Here is a 21,337-nt window from a genome sequence, read left to right as displayed (position 1 = left end):
TTCTAGAATTGTGCATATATTTAAACAGAACATTCGGTGAAATCAGGCGTATCCGACGCAAGTGTTCTTTCCGCAGGAGTTGCTGCAACAAGCCTCCCAGAAATTACAGTCCGCGCTGGTCAGGCAACGGTCCACGCAAACGCGCGGGAGCGACGATGAAGGCGGGCATCGCGGGTCGCTTTCTGTCGGAAACGATGGAGGAGAATGAGGTTTCGGGTATAGTGCTGGGCACAATGAGTACTCTAAATAATCTACAAAGCTATGCGTGTCAGTGGAAATGGCACAGCTGTGAAGTAGTGATCAACTCACAGCATTGTCACAAAATCCATATCCGGATTTTCCACATCATTCAAGCCGTTGTGACGCTATAATGAGTGATACTCTAATACTTGACTCGACTCAAAGTCTAATAATCATTTCAGAGTCGAATCACTAGGATGCTCGATTTTGCCGAGACCTGGTCGCGTGAGATGGGTTTGAATAAAATAATGGGCGAATCGGAAGTGGGACCAATAGGCTGTATCCATGAGCTTTAACCGGGATTGGTTTTTAGGTGAGCATCGAAAATGTTTTTAAAATCGAATATCCGTTGCGTCGTCTTGAAGTCGATGACACCACAATGTCCGCGTCGAACACATAGACAGGCGAGAGGCGAGACGACATTTGTCCCACTGAGTCGCAATTGAAATTCGATCTACTAATTTATTCGATTTACTACTTCACAATGGACATTGGACATTCACTTTACTATGTCAGAATGGACATTTGTGTCGCTATGTCACAATCGGTTTACTACATCACGATGGAAACTCGTGATGTCACACGTTATTATTTAAAAACAAAAAAATTTCGTGGCTACGCCTACGGGTAGCGACCAGAGATGACGTAAGTTCATTGTCAGAACGTCGAGTGACTACATCCGTGTTGCCTGGCAACGTATTCTTTCTGATTCGGACCTCTAGCCTACCCATAATAAAACTGACAGAATTGTGCTTTGACACGGAATATTAAAATATAGATATATTATCATTTTGATTTATCTCCCACCGTAACAAGATCCCGCGGGTAGTTTCACGTTGCCTCTGTACCAGTCGGTGAAGCACCCTCCACAGTAATTAGCCACGCATCTGGCGTCAGGATATGCCGGGCAGGAAGCGAAGCGGCAAGGATCGGCAAAGCATTGGGTGTATGGCGCACCGCCCGGACAGACGCCTGCAAATAGAAATAGAAATTTTAAACAAATACTTTTCGGGTAGAGGTTGATTAAAGGTCACGCCCTCCCGAAACGATTTTCTATGTAAAAAATACTATTGATAGAAAAAATAGACACGTTATACTTCAAAATAAATGCACATTTTGTTGTATTGTAAAATGAATATGTGTGGAAAGCCATGATGCATAAATTGATGGAGAGCTGAGATCGCCTCGCTCAAGTCAGTTAGCGCGGTTATATGGAGCTGTCAGTCGAAATCGCTTCCCCCGATGAGAGAATACGAAGTTTTCACCCCATTCCAGTTAATTCGGTTCGACTCACCATGTTCGATATTGAAAAGACGTGATACGGTTCGAAACGCCTCGTTCGAATCGGACGACGTGAAACAATATTCGATTACTTGATACGTATTGGAAGATATGGTCAGTAACGACGTATTTCGTCTTTTTCGGATAACCTTCAAGTAGCCTACTTACGTAGTTATGATTTTAGACGACTTCTACTGCTATATACTTAACAGCTTTGAGTTTTTTAGGAAAAACTAGGCCTAGAATAACTACAGTTTTCTCTTACTTGGAAGTCGGTGCTTCTATTGTACTTGGGTAGGAATTTACAACGTTACTTCTGCTTCTACTTGAGTACCAACGGTGACTGATTTGGCCTCCTGTGCATATATTTCCCATCCCCTAGATCTAGAACTAGGCATGGCTTATAAAGTCAAGACAAGTTTTTTTACGCTATACTATGTCAAGAAAAGAAAATTTCTTTTTGGAAAATCGTAAATTATTTACTGATATTACACGGAGTAAATTTACGTTACCTTGTCTCACAACGCACGAAGTGCCGCACCCATTCGAGCAGCATATTCTATTGAATCCGCATTCGCTGTTGGACGAGCATTCGTTAATGCAAATTCCAGCGCTTCCCTGAGTCGACGGACAATTCTCATCTGCCGTGAAGCGACCAAGACCGTCGCGTTAGGCTCGTGTTCATTGCGAGCGTGGGACACTGGGTTGTTCAGATTCGTAAAATTGTCAGGAAACTACGTTCGCCTAATTACAAATGATATTTTAGTATATAAAACATTTTTATAAGCGATTTTGGTCATCTTCAGCCTGATATTCCTTGCCCTCAAAGCCCCCAAAGATCCACGGGGCAATTCTCCTTACTACCGTATCTGTAGTGTTGACCATGTCACCGGTTTATAGATTTTGTGATGTTATCAGTTGAAAACGGCCGTGTGGAGATAGGATATTGCAATAAAATAGATATGTTTTCAAAATTGTTCTTAAATGCAGTCCTATAAAGGCCATATGCATCTCTGTTTTGCTCTGCACAACCTATCTATCGAGCTCATGGGAAGCATGTATTGGTTGCACGGTTGATATCAGCTTGTTTTGGATGGTACATTGACGAAGCGCCGTTGGGTTGCAAGTCGAGAAGAAACGCACATATTTCTTGCTAGCCTTCAGCCAGAAGATATTATTTAAAGGTACGTAATGTCATTAATACTTTTCTGAACTTTAAATCACCTGTAAAATACCGAGTTATCTTATTTTATGGTAGACTGAAACAAAGCGGAGAAGGGTTTTGCCGGACCCATCATGAACAAGATTCAAGTCTGCTCACTATTTGGTCTGATATTCTGGTCACTTTTCGGTCGGATATTCATCTGAGTGTATTAGTCACTCCAAGTTACCGACTCTAGATCAGGTTCTACAGTATTTGCTATATCTGAAAGAAAATTGTCCCAAGACTACCACAACGCCGGACTGTGTTATTCTCTCTGTTGAAGAGGTTGCCAGAGTATGGAATATGACAAGAATACCTATAAGGCAAGCGCAGAACATTGTGTTGATGCATCGTTTCCGTCATTCTTCTTCAACTAAATTGCAGTCTACCATAAAATAAGATAACTCGGTATTGTACAGATGATTTCAAGTTGAGAAAAGTATTACTGACATTACATACCTTTGAATATTATCTTCTGGCTGAAAACTAGCTGGAAATAACTGCATTTGTTCTCGACTTGCAACCCAACGGCGTTTCTTCAATGTACGATCCAAAACAAGCCGATGTCAACCGTGCAACCAATACATGCTTCCCATGAGCACGATAGATAGGTTGTGCAGTGTGCAGTGTGCACACATGTGCAGAGCAAAACGGAGATGCATATGGTCTTTATAGGACTGCATTCAAGTACAATTTTGAAAACATATATATTTTATTGCAATATCCCATCTCTACACGGCCGTTTTCAACTGATAACGTCACAAAAGCTATAAACCGGTGACCATGGTCAACACTACAGATACAGTAGTAAAGAGAATTGCCCCGTGGATCTTTGGGGGCTTGGGGGGCAAGGGATATCAGGGTGAATATGACCAAAATCGCTTATAAAGGTGTTTTCATATACTAAACTATCATTTGGAATTACGCGAACGAAGTTTCCTGACAATTTTTCAAATCTGAACATTGTGAACAACCCTCGGGGCTCACCGAAGCATTGAGGCATTGACCCGGAAAGTACGCCTGTTCCTCTTCTCAATACGCATCGTCTTCGTCTGTTGCCGCGCCTTCGGAAGCCTTGGCTGCAAGTGTAGGTTACGAACTGGCCGATGTTTAACTTCCCGGATGGTGTTACGAATCCGTTGCTTATATCCGCTGGAGCATCACACTGCTGTACTTTGACTGTTAAGAGAATACACGCTGTCGACGCGAATTTCCGTTTGCGTGCTGCACGCCGGCAATCAAAGTCGGATACAACAGGGACATACTTCGACCAGAGCCAGTGGTTATCTTCATAGGTCTATATATATCCTATATGAAGTTATATTAAAATTGAAACTGAACCTACTCCAAAACTCTGATAAATGTACACTGTTAAAAAAATACCAGTAAATTTACTGCTCAAATAGCAGGCAGCAGTTATACTGCCATTTGTAAATGTAATTACTGCTTCCAGAAAGTCAATTAAATTACGGTGTTGTAGCAGTAAGATTTATTACTGGTTTGCTAGTAAATTTACTGATTAAATGTAAAACTTTAAGATTTATTACTGGTTTGTCAGTAAATTTACTCGCTATTGTAAAACTAAAAACTGCTTCCAGACAGTCAATGAAATTACGGCTAATAACAGTAGGATTAATACTGTTTGCTAGTAAATTTACTGCCAATTTGTAAAGCTAAATACGACTCTTTGGCGCACTTCGGAATCACGGCACAATCACAGTAATAGTATGCCCGATTCGCTGGTAAATCCACATACAATTTCCTCGACTCCTAGACCGGGTCATAAACCCACACACTAATCATCAATTAATGATGCAGCGTCGAAGCATTTATTGATGTATTCATGGAGCTTTTTTCAGCAACTTTGCAAACTTTATCACTTTAGGGTGAACGTCAGTTTTTCTTCTTTTAGATGTCTTGAAGCCCTGCTCTGCGATCCCAGCAAAGTACCTATAAATGAAATAGGCTAGATATTACTAACAGGCACAAAGAATCAAAACGATTGCCAGCTGATAGTAATAGTGTATTCTAGTACAATTCATGTCAGGGGTGGCCATTTGGCCAACCTTTTCAGCCGAAGGGCCGCATAAGATTTTCAAACCATTGCGCAGGCCACTTCAATATTGATAACCTTTTAGTAGTCGTCCAATTAAGAGCGAACCGGATTAGGTAACGGCAAAAACGAGACTTATATTGCAGCTCATCAAAATCGATAACAATTCTGTTATTGAAATCCTGAATACATAGCCGCGCCAACCGCAAAAATTATTCAAAGTAAATGAATGAATTCGGTCAATAATGATGGCACTTGAAATATTGTGGGTCGCCTCTGTATAGAGCTAGGCTCATTTGGCTTGGCAAGGACTGGGTTATATTCATATTTTTGTCATCAAGATCCTGCATTTCGCAACCAGGCTGATCAATTTTTTGTTTGGCCTCGCAAGTTCACAATACATCACCTGGGTAATTATTTTTTTGAAATTATAACTAACTTCAAGAATTACTTAGCGGGCCCCTCTAAACCTTCTCGCGGGCCACGGTTTGGTCATCCCTGATTTACGTTGACCAGGGTTGGCTAATTCAGAAAATAACACCGTGGGTCACTCTCACGGGCCCGCGATTTGGCCACTGTGAAGCACTTCTACACAAGTACTCTTGTGGTTATGGGATGCATCAATTATGTAATTGATTACTTCTACTCGAGTAGCATCAGAGACTGCTTGGGAGAAGGATTAAAGATAGAAGTTGTTGTCTTGTAAAGCATATAAAGGTAGGCATAGTCGAGATCCGAACGTGTTTCGGGGAGTCCAGGTGCATAATTAGTATCAATTAAATTTAGTATAATCTGTTTCAATTGTGGTCTCACTCTCACTCATAGCTCACCTCTGCATGAACTCCAATGAAGCTGTTGCTTCTTCTGGGTACTCCATATTGAAGACATAGAATCAGGAGAAGAAATAAGCTACTGCAGAGTAGAAGGATTCCGTCGAATAAATGGTCGATTTTTCGGCGGTTATCAGAAACTTGTCTGCACAGTGTACGGTCGAGCCTAAAAATGCACGGGTATTGTAGTCAGATTAGCATCTCAATAAATCATACCAATTTAGAGGTGGTTGTGGTAAACCAGTGTTGAGATGACTCCAGTCAAGACTTGATTCGAGTCATCTTTTTGTAAAACTTGACTTGACTCGAGTCAATTTGTTAAAACGACTTGACTTGACGTATCAGAAATGTGGATTGACTCGTGACTCGGATCAAAATTCAGGAGTCAATTCCAAGTGATAAAGTTATCGGAGTCGATGAAAATAAATGAATCTTGCATATGTTCGGATTGTTCGCGCAACGCTGGTGTAACCAGTGACAGCTACCAATCATTCCATTATGGTGTGTTTAACTGAGCCGCCATTGTTCTCTCGCAAATAAATTGACCACAAACGAAGTGTTCGAAGCTTACAGTTTACTTTGTGGTAAACAAGTAGTAAATTAATTTATTAGCAAAATATCTGTCTCTGTTCGTACCTTGAACATTAACCAAACATATTGTTTTATTGAAAATGAATTCGATTATAGTTTATATACTCCTCAACTATTGGCGCCTTATTGAATTGTGTCATATTAGTTAGTATTAATTGGTAATGTGACTTGACTCGCGACTTGACTTGAATTGACTCGAGCCACCTCCAAATTGTGATTTTTATTAGATACATTCCCGCTAACTTTCCACGCTAATTCCTAAAATTATATAGCGCATGCTGACATGAATTGGTGTAATCATAAGCATAAAATGTCACTTCCAAAACTATTGCATTGCAATCTAAACAATAACTTACCGATTGCGATCAAGAACGGATGATTTGGAGCCTCCTCCACAAAGTCTCCTTCAACACTTTCCTGAAAACAGATATGGATTGGATTATTACAACACACCTTCATTGACATCATTTGGACTTGTTTGATTGTTGGAGTCATCTATCAAACAATGAATGGTAAATGGCAACAAATGACTGCAATGATTCGAGTACTCGAATCTGAATCAATTATTATTGTAATTATTTGAGTTGAGTAGGAGACATTTTTTCGTGTACTGAAACTATACGCGTCTCTCCACTGAAAAGTGAAAGGTACCGTAATTTATCAACGAGAATTATAGACTAACAACTATGAATAAAAGAAGGCTTTTTGCTTACCATTCGCCTGAATATTTGCGAGATTGGCTCATCAAAGTATGAACATAGTAACTAGAGCATGCCAATAGAAGCCGTGTATGACTGCGACCGAAGCATTTTGCATATTGTCGAAATCCTTTCCATTGTGGTGACAACCCTCAGTGACTTCACCCTTTTTAGCGCCCTGAAGAGAGAACGGGTTCCTTTTATAAAAGATAACAGTAAGATAGCTGTCCGCAAACATTCACAACTCAATATTGAAATAAAACGAATTTTGAGCTTTTGTCTGCGACAGGCAATATAATCACGACCGAGTCTGGGGAGTCATGTAGTGACATAGCATTATCTACATCAAAATATAAGGATAGCTATTTATACTTACGTTTGAATGAGGCACCATAGCTATACTGTCCATCATGCGAATGATGTGTTCCTTTCCATCAACCCTACCAGTATGCTTGGAATAATGTGCAAGCATATACTGATCTTCCTTATTCTATGAAAGAAACCCTTCTGTCACACCCGCAACTGTTTGCCGAGAACAACCGCTGTATCCCGTCTGGCAATTCTTAACCTCAATCTTCCTCGCTAATCCCCTGGGATGTCGAACAAAAGAACTATCGCTGGCTTCCCGCCTGATGAAAGTCACTCAACTATGACAGTTGCGAGTTGAGTGACTTTGCGCCTGATTAGCTCCTGTTATTAAATATAAAGATGACAATAACCCTTAAAGTCGATGTACCACCATACAATCTATTCTTAAGCCTACTTGGTGTTAGAACGGCTGGCCTACTGAAATTATGTCAACATGAAACTATTGATTGTTGCGATATTGAATTCCTATATCTATAAATGCATATTTTCAAAATGCTGATTGTCAGCAATCTCTGACACGACGTGCTAAAATCGTACTAGCAAAATCGTAATACTCTACGCGTTTATGTAACCCATTGTATATGGGATTACAATTTTATCAAAATCTTTCTTTCTTGGCCACAAGAAATGCCCACCCATACGTATGACAAATGAAATAATTTACGGATTGATTCGGTAAATCGAATTGCGATCTCATGTCCGTAAATGAATACGGCGGAAATAACAGTAAATTTCGTTACGACCACGCATGTAAACTCGTTTACTGCTCAAAAGGTGTAAATTTACGGATTGATTCGGTGAATCGAATTACGATCTCGTGTCCGTAATTGACTACGGCTTAAATAACAGTAAATTTCGTTACGACCACGTATGTAAACTCGTTTACTGCTCAAAAAGGTGTAAATTTACGGATTTTTCTAACAGTGTATAGCCACTCTGACAACAGTACCTGTGCAGTCCACCGTATTGCCGTCACCATCTTCCCACCATTCTCGACAAGTACCACAGTTGGTCGCCCGGCATGTAGCGGTCGGGTGCGCCGGACACGTTGAAAACCTACACTGGGGCACGATTCCGCAATTCACGTGCTGCGAGCCGTCCTCGCAAAGTCCTAAATTTAGGATTTATCGGTTTTCGACATGAACACATTCTTAATCAATGAAATCGGTTTCAAATTGAAGTGATGCTTCGTTGCTGGGTATACGAGAAATATATATAGTTGGATGCGGGCTGCGGTTTCAAAATGATTGGGGGGCTCAAGTAGGCCCATTGGGAGAGTCGAATTAAACCTGCGATCTGTTGTTCGGACTGTCGGACTGCGAGATTGAAAATTGACTATATCCTGATATCAATAGCCAATTAGCCATCCCATGTCTTCGAAAACGCAAATTGAATGAAAGCGTGGGTATCTGCGAATCAATGTGTAGTGTGGTCCGAAAAGACTGTATTGATTAAAGAATCAATTTGAATTTAAAATCGCATACGCCTTGCCGTATTGAGTATACGCTCATAAAACAGAAATTATGACTTACCACAGTCGACGTTAGACAGTTTTTTCCCGCTGGCATCGAAATAGAGAGGCTTACATTGATTCGGAGGACAAAACTGAACCACACACTGAGAGTTCCGAACAGCCGGACAATTGCAAACATCCGCCGCGCAGGTAGTGAATGCGGCACACCTGTCCACTGTGAGTTACAAAATAACGAAATTACGCGCGCCTTGTGCGCGAATTCCGTGCACTTACAGCGTTCAACGCATTCGATGTCCGAAAGTTTTCTCCCGTTCAAATAGAACTCGGGATAACACCCCCCGCAAAAGTTCAGTCTGCAAACTGCCTGCTTGTTGCCCGGGCACGTTGCTGTGTCGCACGGATCAATTCTGCAAGATGCCGGTGGCTTGTCAGGCGGACAGCCGGAGGATGTTGGGAATATTATGTCTGAAGAAACGGCAACATACAGACACCCGAAAGGGAATGTGGAGTTGCACACAAATATTTTCAATGCGTATAAAGGCGGGTTCGGTGACTATCTATGTGGAGCATGTATATAGTCCACTCTGAAATATATAGGCTACTATATGAAAGACCACAGGACGCGATCAGGAATGAATTTCACCTCACACACCATCCCGCGTTCTTAGGGTCGCCGAACGTACCGGTTAAACATTTGCTTGCGGAATTCACAACCATATAGCATTTAAGAGTTGCTCACCGCATTCGCGATCCGGAATCCTCGATCCATCCGCGTCAAAGTACGCCGTCCTACATTGGTTAGGCGGACAAAACTGCAAAACGCAACGAACGTTCTGTCGGCTACCGCACCGACATGGACCTCCATCAACCGAACAAGTCGTAAACGCGGCGCATCGATCAGCTGTAATAGGAACAGGATTGACGATTCGCAAGATACGCTGTACGTTATATTGAAAGTAATCAAGTGACCATACGCTTCTCTATGCAGTCATAATCTGTTAATTTTCGTGGTCCGGAAAAGAATTCAGCTTTACACCCGCCGCAATAATTAGCCCGACATACAGCGCTTGGAACGGCGGGACAACTCGCGTCTTCGCATGGATCCCGAAGACAAGTCTGCAGCGGCTGGCCTGGAGGACAAGTGCTGGCTGCGACGAAATACGATGCCGATGTCATGTACAAAGACACGGATTTCCTGTTATTGCTATTTTCCCACTTTCGCAATCCAAAACGTTCCCGTTTTCGTCTTCGTGCCACACCCGGCACTCTCCGCAATTCGTGGACTTACACATGGCGTCGGGAAAAGCCGGGCAGGTGGCTGTGAAGCATTGTGGGGGTATTCCGCAGTCGACTAGATCTTTACCATTTGCGCATGGCGGTGTTACACCTGTCGGAAAAGATATTCATATGGACTATAACAGGGGCGGGCAACATACGGCCCGCGGGTCGGATCAGGCCCGCGACGGGATTTGCAACGGCCCGCAGACAGTTTCCGATCTCACATGATAATGTGACACCATGTATACATGCATTTGGGTGCAAAGATTTTCGACCATGACCATGAACATTAACAAACTTATACTGACGTCCACGTGCATTCTTTCCAAGGGTCTCTACGTCTGACATGCAGCCAGAGTTTAAAGAACTTGTTGACAACTTCGATGGACCACAGATATCTCATTGACTTCAACAGCTATTGAAGTAGACTACATTACGTTAATGAATCCAATGAATACTGTTTTAGGTCTCCACGTTACATTAGATAAGATTTATTCCTTGTATATGTTGATATATACGCGATTTATGTATCGATTCAGGAATCCGGACCGCCAAGTAGGCTACTTAATCTTCCCATATCCGCCCGGCAAATTGGAGAAGTTGCCCGTCCCTGGACTATAACTTGAGCTTTTATTGTTGAACGGTCACGCGCAATCGTTATAACTAGCTTCAATCGGCTTTCATTCAATGTGTCAGGATCTTACCACATTCACGCTCCGGAATCCTTGATCCATCCGCATCAAAGTACGCCATCCTACACTGGTTAGGCGGGCAATACTGCTGAACGCAACGAACATTTTGTCGGCTCCCGCACCGACATGAGTCACCATCACGAGCAAGACAAGTCGTAAATGCGGCACAGCGATCAGCTATGACGTTAAAACTGCCGTTAATCCACAAACTGGTAGACTACAGTAGTTATCATGGCAAAATTGTCCATACGTTTCTCTATGCAGTCGTAGTCCGTTAATATTCGCAGCCCAGAATAGAACACAGCCTTGCACCCGCCGCAGTAATTAGCCCTGCATGAGGCTCCGGGAACGGCGGGACAACTCGCGTCTTCGCATGGATCCCGAAGGCAAGTCTGCAGTGGCTGGTCTGGTGGGCATGTAGTTGCTGTGATGTAATACGATGTTGTGGCAAAGTTCAAAAACACAGACTTCCGAAATTACTATTTTCTCACCATCGCAATCCACGATGTTCCCGTTTTCATCTTCGTACCACTCCCGGCACTCTCCGCAATTGGTGGATCTGCACTTGGCGTTCGGAAACGCCGGGCAGCTGGGTGTAAAACATTGCGGAACGATTCCGCAATTGATTGGTTCTTCGCCATTGGCACACGAGCCTATTGAGAGAAGATATGGACCATTAGATATTTTTGTCGTCTAATTAGACTTAGAGCAAAATGCGTGATTTTAATCTAACTTGTAAAATACGCATAAGCTTTAATTTAAATTATAATCTAATTCAGTGGTTCCCGATTGATGAATAAATCAGCAAAATACGCTCCCCGCTCATATTTGCTAAAACGTGCTTTTAGTGCCTAGCTAGACAAAGCTTCTGACTAAGAGCAGAAACTGACGTGACTTGGAGACATTGTTTGTATCAAAACTCAAACCCAATATATGAGAACGATGACAGTATACATATACACCAGCTTCTCCCGTCTCCTTATCAGTTGAAATAAATGCAGATCAACTTTTGTTTTGACATTTAATCGGGTTCGGTGGCGGTAGCTCAAAAATGTTTGGTAAACACTGAATTCTAATTCCTGGTTTTCGTGAAAATCTACAGCAGAACTGCATAGTGCATATAGTGCGCAACGAGCCAAGCTTGGTGTACATGCTGATGAGGACAAACTCTGATTTAATATGAACTGAACTAAGTTTTGCTGTATTTCTCTCCAATTAGGAATTAAGTTCAATTTCCAAGCCTGTGCGAATTCAGTGTTTCTAATTCCTATCTTAGTTGAAAAAACGGTATTGCTCTAATTCTAATTCTAATTCTAATATAATTTGGAAAAACGCGAATGCTAGTATTTATTGCGATGAGAGGTGTTACGCAGTGTTGGGATGACTCGAGTCACTTTTTCGTATGACTTGACTTGACTCGAGTCACTTTGCTAAAATGATTCAGCTATATCTAGTCTAGATATCCCTGAAATGATTTGACTTGACTTGACTCGGCGTATCAATAATGTGGATTGACTCGTGACTCGGAACAAAATTCACGAGTCAATTTCAAGTCATCAAGTAATCGGTGTCGAAAAAAATCACTGTATATTGCATATGTTCGGATTGCTCGCGCAACGCCGGTGTAGCACGTGAGAGCGACCAATCATTCAATGATCGTGCGTTTTACTGAGCCTCCATTGTTTTCAAATATCACGAATATACTGATCGCAAACGAAGTGATTGAAGCTTACAGCCTACGTTGTCGTAAACTATATAGTATAGTAAAGTAATTTAATAGCAAAATGTATATTTCTGTTCTTTGTTCTTAACTTAACCAAACCTCTTGTTTTATTGAAATTGAATTCGTAAATAGTTTATTTAGTCCTCAACCATTGGCGCAGACTCGAATAGTATAATATAAGTTTGTAAAAGGGTAATGTATTGCATCTTATCAATTCGTTTCTCTATTCTCTATTATGGCTGGTAACTATAACCTGAGGCTGTGCAATTACTTACGTAGTCTATTAGTTCTACTTATATGTGAGTGATACAGCGCCTTACTTGCGTGTATATTTAACTGTATATTCGTTCATCGGCTCAAAATCAATGACCACCCAATCTGTATTTCAGACAGCTAGCAAAATACAATGACGTAATCACGCCTCATACCTCGAAAAGGCAATCTGACTTGACTTGACTCAACTTGACTCGAGTCACCTCGAAAAATCGAATGACTTGACTTGACGTGACTCGAGTCAAAATGCGCAATGACTCGAAATGACTCGTGACTCGAAGGTAGTGACTTGATCCTAACACTGGTGTTAAGCATCAAAGGTTTGGTCAGTAACGAAGTACCACTACAATCTTGGCCAAAATAGTGTGCATTCACACCCAAAGGGTGGCATACGAGAAGTGAACCTAACTCAGAATCATACCGCGGTTATAAGTCATACATATCTACGTATATTACTTCCTGCGTCCCATTAGTTGGATTAAAATGTTGCGTGTTGATTTATACCATGGTGAAAGTCTGGGGTATGTTCTGGTTTCGTGTACCACGGGTGGTACACGGGTGGGAATACACACTCTTGTCGCTAAAAGTGATACTCTTTAGCGTTTAGGAATACTCAAGTACACTCAGGACCGTAACAGCACTTCGTCAGCGCCCCCCAAAAAAAGTTCGTCTTGGGCCCCCATAGGGTGATAAACCATACACCCCATCAGGCTATACGCTTTTCGACGCTATACTTAACATCTATATTGGATGTCTGTTTAGTGAGCGAGCCTATTTCGCGTAAACGCGCGAAGCGCGAAAAAATTCTATAATTCATGAATTGAATCGGGTCAATATGATCGGGAATTGCGTATATATTGCTATCAATTTTTATCCTCTGTTCGCATAATCAGATTTACTGGTAGACCTGAGTGAGGTGTGTTGGAAAAGGTATAGGAACCATAATCAAATATCTTCCGGCGTACCCGTTGGTATAATGACTTCGTTACAAGATGCTATTTCGTAACCTCCTATCTGCCATGTAAAAAGATATTGAAATCGCTCAAACGTACTAAACAAAAAAACGCACACGATTTCAAATTGGTATTTCTTTTCTGGCAAATAATGTTCCCTCGAGATGGAATTTTTCTTGTGGGGCTCAGATCGCCAGGACAATAACATTCGGCGCCGGCCATAGGCGGCTATGGACAATTAAACATATATGCAGGACCGAAACAGCACTTCGTCAGGCCCCCCAAAACCAAAAACGTTGGTCTTGGCCCCCCCTAGGGTGACAAATTCAACAGTAATTAATGATGAAACAGCTTCGGGTGGACCCGTTGATATAATGACTTCGTTACATGATATTGAAATCGCCGAAACTTACTAAACTAAAAGACGCACGCGACTTCAAATTGGTATTTTTTCACTGGCAAATAATTGTTCCCTGCGGGATGGCATTTGTCTTTTGGGGTTCAGATTGCTCGGACAACAACATTCGGGGCCAGCCATTTAGCGCCTATGAACAGAACAATCAAACATATATGTATATTGTATATATATCGAGTTTTCGGTCAGAATGAGGGCAGCCCTTTTCGGCCAAGGTTTTCTCGCTGCCGATCGTTCTAGCACACTTCTCGGAGTCGCATGTGTCATGGCCCAAAACGTCATATGTCTTGGTGCGTTGTGGCACGGCAATGGCCAACGCCGAAGTACCCATTTCTATAAATCGTGCGTATTTTTTCTTGGGGAAGGGTACCCAATAATAAAGATACGTGGCGGCATTAAATCCGGCCCTCTTCGAGCTCCCCCCCAATTGAGGGGTTTGGGGTTCGGCAGTTACGGTTAGGTTTCGCCTACAAGTACCACTTACTCTTACACTTACGTGGTTATGTTGCAGGCTACGTGTTCTCAGAGGTGGCCAGTAACGAAGTATTTACGAAAATTTAAGACAAACCCAGAATTTCCGTCGCGCTTCACATCAGGTAGATATAGAGTTACAAATATGTTTTCACGAAAGTGAATATTTAGGTTGCAGGTTGCATTGTACCGCATTGTCTCTCATTTGACATATTTCATCACATAAATATGGCCCATCATAACGTTTGAAACCGCCGTTTCGCAATCTAGCATTTACCCATCATATCGTAATCTAGCAGCTCATGGCGTGTCCTAATCTGGAAAAGTGGGCTGTGACATTTTGAGCGTTAGATCTGTTTTAGCAGACCACCTTTAAACCTGTCTCGACAAAAGACATAAAATACATTTTCCGCTTTTCTGGTGTAGTATTGGTGGTTCTCGTTCAATTTGCAGTATCATCACTTAGAGTTCGAATTAGTTTCAGTTCTTTTGTCTGGAGAACGTACATGTTTAAGTTTAAAAGCAAGTGTAGCATCGCCGTCTATTTTCCTACAATACAATTGCACACTATGGCATTTGTACGTTACGCCATATTTTTTATCATCGTATACGAGTCGCGCAAAGTGTTAACATCGCATCCATACAACTTCTCCGTATTGCTCTGCGACTAAACTAAAGGCCGTAATATGCGTAAGTGGGAACACGACATGTAATTTTCTAAAACGGATTGTACGACTAAACAAAAGATTTGTATCTCATTTCCATAGCAAAACTATCATTTGCATCTCGTGATGCAGTCAAATGCTCATGCGGTCGGAAATTAATACCTTCTGGGATGCATCAATATGAATGGTACATGAAGCTCTCTGCACCTTCCGCATAGCTCAATTTGCAGCATTTGAAAGTCTATGCGAACGTATTATGACCGTTTTCAAAACTACTTACTTGCTTGAGCAGATTTAAAGCCAGCAAATTCTACTTCTACCTCAAGTAGTTTTAGATTGCTTATGGAAGAAGTACTTCTACTCGTACTTGAGTAGAGTTTTGCGTCTCTACTCCTGCTCCTACTTGAGTAGCTTCCTTGACTACTTTGACCACCTCTGCGTGTTCTTTTTACAATTTGGATTTTGTAAAGTAGAAAGGGCTTTGGGGATAGGTCTGCATCACATTTATGAGTGAAATTGCAAAACCTTATAAATAGCCCATGTATCACGGAAACGGCATCAATGCATATCTTTTAGAATAGGGCCCCTAGTGGCGAGATAACATAGTGGTATGACACGCGGCTACAACACCGATTGCGGGTTCGAGTCCCACCGAGGTCGACTCCAGAATTCCTACCTAACTGTTGGAGATTTATGGCTCGTCCTCGCTATATCATCCGCATAAGCGGTCTCTTACAAAAAGCCAGAAGTGGGCCGTGCTACAAGTCGGCAGTTACGGAAACAAAATAATGAATATAGGCCTGGTGTAAATTACCATTGTAGTCGACAAACACCATGAATACCGCAAACAAACAAAACAAGATTGCCCCTACTTCTGGAGTCGATAGTCTTTATGCGTTAGTCGCAGTGACACATCCTGCAACTTTGAACGTTTCCAGACGTTGTGACGTAAGTTTTTTTGGTCACATCATAACACATCCGCGACACATACTGAATTTTGTGTATTTCAATGTGCCCACCATATGTTTACCTGATTGTACTTTTCCACAACAGTCCTTGATTTCTTCTCTGTTGGCGTCAAAGAAAACAACCCTACAAGTTCCACAACGTCTTGGTTCACATCTCGCAGTTGGGTACAGCGGACACAGTGCATTCGCACAAGGGTCGTCACAATTGTCAGCCACGGTCTGACCAGCTGGACATCCTATATGATAAAAAAACGGCGATTGAATCGTTTCTATACCATGCACCATAGTACTTGATGTATGGAGTGGAGATATGCACTTCAATGTTGTGATCAGAGTTGGATCAATTGTAATTTGTAATTGTAATTGAATGTAATTAATTACATTTTTCAATGTAATTGTAATGTAATTGTAATTGAAGCATTTTTATTTTGTGTAATTGTAATTGTAATTGTAATTTACAAAAATTTTGCTCAATTACAATTTCAATTACATTAAATTGCTATTGAGACCTGACAAGCACAACATAAAACAATTGACTTATAATGCATTCTCTTTAAACGAACGACAAGGAATTTTGCGGATCCATTCGCGAAGGCCATTGACCGCGCCCTTGCGGGCGGAGTTTATTTTTATTTTTACCGCTATGCTGGCCTCGGCTGCCATTCCATACAATTTTTAAATTACTAATCAACCGATGGATTCGCAACACGTGGCTCACGATTGAATACGCCGAGAAGCGAACTGCTGAGCCGGCTAAAAGCAGCAGAATTGATAGTCCCATAGCTGGCGATCCAAGAGTCGAAATTTGATATGTATGGTCGTAATCGAAAGCTAGTGTCGCACTGATTCCGCAATAAAAGTATATTTCCAGGCAATGGTACCATCCCAAAATAGTCGTGAAAGTCTGGGAATCGGCATTGTTCTGAACAATCGCTATGGGCGTAACTGGTAATTGTTGTAGTCACTAGTCATGCTGCTGCAGCGCTCTCACTTTTCAGAACAGTCGGCCTTAAACGGCTATTTTGGAGCAGTTACATTGCCCTGACGAGATTTTATTTTGTATTTTCGGAATTAATACATCAATAGCTTACGTTGAAGACCGGATGCATCAAATTTGGACGCATGGATCGCCAGCTCTAGGACTATAAAGTTTGCTGGTTTTAGCCGACTTTTCAGTACGTTTGTCGGTACATTCATCCGTGACTCACATATTGCTCATCTATCCGTGGGTTGGCAATCTACAATACGATTTCAGATCACGATGATGCATCGTTATTTCGTCTGGCTAACTAACCAGACCACTGGATATTATATAACGTCTTATCTGACAAAGCACGGTTTTGTTTTTACTCCTCATCCTAATTCCTACGTCCCTCGATAAAAATAATATTGTTTCTTTAATTATATACTATATACGCAAATCCAACACGTGCATATATTATAATACTTTTTCAACGACATACTGCACCCTATCCTCAATCCTAACCCATAGGAAATTAGGTAAATAACATTTTACATTTCCAATTACGTGAGCCATAATTACCTAGCATACAAAACACGCTTACATTACGTCACAGTGACATCTTACATAGCATACTATGTACGCACATCAACGCAATTATTACTACACAATCTGAACTAGACTTGAATTGTTGTTAAATACGACGCTACGGTTGTCAAGGACCACGGTTGAATTTATGACTATTCAATTAAATGTTCAACAGCCGCAATTGTAATTGTAATGTAATTGATGCATGCAAGGAGTAATTGTAATTGTAATGTAATTGATGCATGCAAGGAGTAATTGTAATTGTAATTGTAATTTGATATTTTTAGCATGGAGTAATTGTAATTGTAATGTAATTGAAACATTCATGAAAGTAATTGTAATTGTAATTGTAATTGAACTGAAATAATGTAATTGATCCAACTCTGGTTGTGATATGAAATTATGTTTGTAATATCGTATGGGATCTCGTAACTAATCTTTTAGAATCATCAATGCTGAGTTGCTGAGCGTTCCAGAACTATTGACATACCTTAACTGTTAAGGCTTAACAGGAAAAGACATGTCTGAATTTCCATTGTGGTAGAGTGGGAAGTGCGATTATGAAACTAATCAGGCCTGGACTAAAACATTATTACAGCACGGATGAATCGACTTGGTACATGAATATTTGTGACGTAAAACTCATCCAAAGTAACTTGAAATAATTGAGCGATTAAGTTTGCGTAATGCTGGCGGTCAGGCGGTCCGGGTCTGTATAATAATCTTTTCGGTGATGAATACACGCCATATCTGTCCTATACTTGGTTTTTTACCAAAACCAAATCCATTATCATTATCTTTGAATTGCAAAAACAAAGTGCAGTGTTTTTATTCTTTCTGTTCAGCTCGGACTAACAATATGTATCCGTATCATATAATGTTGTAAAGCTCAGTCATGCGTACAGTGTAGTGAGAGTTATAAGTGACCTATGGTCAAATTTTAAATTTTTGTAACTGGACTTTTGCAAAAAACTAGTTGAGGAGTTCCGCTATAGGCATACCCGGCGGAATTTGAATTCGTATCAACGATTGAATTTTCTATGTAATATTGGTAATTGGATATATTGCTGATAATTTTTCATCGTCTCCCAGTCCACGTGATCAGATTTACTGGTAAAGCTGAGGGAGGTGGTGACTTCAGATAGCAAGCGCAGGACTATTACGCGCCTATGGACAATGAACAATTGGCAATAGGCTATATATATTGATGGTTTCGGCCAACATGTGGATGTTATTTTCGTCAACTGGTTTTATATGGTAATACACTTCGTGGAGTCGCATGTTGAACTGACACTGCAGAAGTCTTGGTGTGAAGTAATTTTTGAAGTTGTACGAATAATCTCCTACAAAATACTGTTGATAATGTTGATTTTCGAAATAGTTTTCGGCCCCCTTCGAGCTCGCCCCTCCCCAATTGGGGTTGGGGGTGGGATACGGCGGTTACGGCCTTGATTACGACTGTCACTATTTCCAAAAGTACGCAATTACTAGAAATCTCGTGTTCCGATCCGTGCGACACATTAGCTTTTCTATGTCTTGCTAAATTTGAGAAGAGGCTATAGTCATCTAATGAAACATTCATACCATTGCAGTCTTCCACCGTCAGTCTTTTGGCACCGTTATAGAACGCCACGGTGCAGCCATTACATCCGTCGACAACGCAATCCGCGTTAGGATAGTTCGGACAGGTCTCACCTATACAGTTTCCGGGCCCTTGGCAAAGGGCCAGAGGCAAGTCCCCGGGGCAAGGCTCTAAGGAAACATTATACATTTCTTAACGCCAAGGTCCACTGCAAAGTCCCCGTTATCGCTAAATACCTTTTTCAACGCAGTTGAATTCCGAGAGCATGTTACCGGCACTGTCGTAAAACACAGCGTTGCATCCCCCGCAATAATCAGCCCGGCATGTCGCCCCGGGATTGCCCGGACAGCTTTTGACCTCGCACGGATCCACAAGGCAATTAAAGCGTCTCTTTCCATTCGCGCAAAACCCTACCGATAAAGCACGCGTTCCAGTGTCGCGTGACTCCCCATGAAAAGAAACATCGTACCTCCTCCGCAGTTTACCTCCCTACGGTTAAACCCGTAGAATACCGCCTTGCATTCCCCGCATCTGCGAGGCTCGCATCTCGCGGACGGGTCGTTAGGACAGGTAGCACCATCGCATGGGTCATCGCAATCGTCAACTCTGGCGGTGGTACCGCAACCTTACGGAGAATATATCGGAATGAGACGTTTTCTTACAGTTTTTAGACAAAATTATTAACGTTTTAGTAGAAAGTTGTTTTAGGATAAGTTCGGACCACTTTATGAGGGGAACTGCCCTGATAACCGCATGAAAAATTTTAGTAGTAGTAGTAGTAGTAGAAGTAATTTTTGAAACTACTTGAATAAATCTCAGACCTTTGATATTCTACTTCCATTTTCAGTAGTTTTGACAGTTCCTGACGATCGCTGTTTTCTGTTGTAAGTAACTAGAAATTCACGCCATTATTTCTACTTCTACTTGAGTAGCAACGTTGACTACTTCGACCACTGGATTTGCATTTAGACTGGGAACCAATTGCAATTTTGAAATTGGAAAAATATCAGTCATTACCAGAATCAGATTTGGATTTGGACATAATGCGAATCCAGTACCGGATTCGGAGTCGAATCTTAAATCCGGAACAGTACGTGGATTTGAAAATCACAACTTCTGCTCATTTCTGTCACGCGGTGGCGCCAACCGATTTACCGAAACAGTCCTCGTTTGTAAGCCTCTTCCCGCCGTTGAAAAACACGACGTGACAGCTCCCGCAGGTGTCCAGTTTACATTCCGCGTTCGGGTAATTCGGGCAGGTCTGTCCCAAGCACAGATCTGGACCCATACATCCGGGTACAGGCGTGCCGGGAGGACACGGATCTTAACAATCATCGGAGTTGAATTAGTCGCCGCGGCTAGCTGCGCCGAGTTACCTCACCAAATAGAACGCAGTCTGCATCTGATAGTTTCACGTTGTTGAAACTGAAGAATTCGGCCTTGCATCCGCCACAGTAGTTCGGCCGGCAAGTCGCGAAACGATTTCCGGGGCATGAGGCTCCGTCGCATGGATTTTTCATGCAATGAAATCGAATCGTACCGTCCGCACATCTCTCTACAAACATAGAGAAATATGTATTGATTCGTCTAACCACAAAGATTATCACATTACCGATGAAAATAATAACAGGATAAACTTTACGGTGTAGGGCAGTGTATTATGACTTTCGGTAGAATCAACTGGTCTGCCCTACAAGTTACAAGTGTTACAATAAAATTTATTGTGGTTGAGTAGGGATAAATATAATTAAACTTGATATAATACGAGCAATGGAAAATTAGGAAGGGATAAAGAAGTCGGTAAAATGAGAACAGGTGGTGGAGGATTAATCATTTTAAAGGTGTAGTACGGAAGGTCACATGTGGATTTTGGTATAGAGTTGCAAATAATAACACCGCTACTGGCTATTTTGAGAGGTTCCTGCTGGGAATATGTATGAACTGGAATATCGTAGCCCCGGTACGAACATTATACATCATCATCAGTTCGGTTTAGTAGCAATTTTATCAGTTCAATGCAGCACAAAA

The 21,337-nt window shown here is 41.6% G+C and overlaps 1 protein-coding gene across 1 annotated transcript in view; it reads right to left on the bottom strand.

Moving 5' to 3' along the window:
• LOC145457086 (uncharacterized) overlaps positions 1-21,337 on the bottom strand; it is a 108,027-nt gene continuing 86,690 nt past the window's right edge. Inside the window, exons 15-33 of the mRNA XM_080335248.1 lie at positions 20,691-20,864; positions 20,465-20,632; positions 19,779-19,934; positions 19,546-19,719; positions 19,312-19,479; positions 16,241-16,414; positions 11,202-11,363; positions 10,961-11,134; positions 10,723-10,887; positions 9,957-10,127; positions 9,715-9,888; positions 9,480-9,641; positions 9,014-9,205; positions 8,799-8,954; positions 8,216-8,377; positions 3,713-3,904; positions 2,034-2,162; positions 1,048-1,212; positions 1-182 (exon numbers count right to left, since the gene is read on the bottom strand). Of these exons, the coding sequence (XP_080191374.1) occupies positions 43-182; positions 1,048-1,212; positions 2,034-2,162; positions 3,713-3,904; positions 8,216-8,377; positions 8,799-8,954; positions 9,014-9,205; positions 9,480-9,641; positions 9,715-9,888; positions 9,957-10,127; positions 10,723-10,887; positions 10,961-11,134; positions 11,202-11,363; positions 16,241-16,414; positions 19,312-19,479; positions 19,546-19,719; positions 19,779-19,934; positions 20,465-20,632; positions 20,691-20,864 (3,158 nt within the window). The 3' untranslated portion in view covers positions 1-42. The remainder of the gene's footprint in view (positions 183-1,047; positions 1,213-2,033; positions 2,163-3,712; positions 3,905-8,215; positions 8,378-8,798; positions 8,955-9,013; positions 9,206-9,479; positions 9,642-9,714; positions 9,889-9,956; positions 10,128-10,722; positions 10,888-10,960; positions 11,135-11,201; positions 11,364-16,240; positions 16,415-19,311; positions 19,480-19,545; positions 19,720-19,778; positions 19,935-20,464; positions 20,633-20,690; positions 20,865-21,337) is intronic.

This window comes from Botryllus schlosseri, chromosome 15 (genome assembly GCF_051294905.1).
Source record: "Botryllus schlosseri isolate E-star chromosome 15, Bs_hap1, whole genome shotgun sequence".
Classification (NCBI taxonomy): Eukaryota; Metazoa; Chordata; class Ascidiacea; order Stolidobranchia; family Styelidae; genus Botryllus; species Botryllus schlosseri.
Note: the sequence above shows the minus strand (reverse complement) of the source record. Positions and strands in the feature narration are given on the sequence as shown.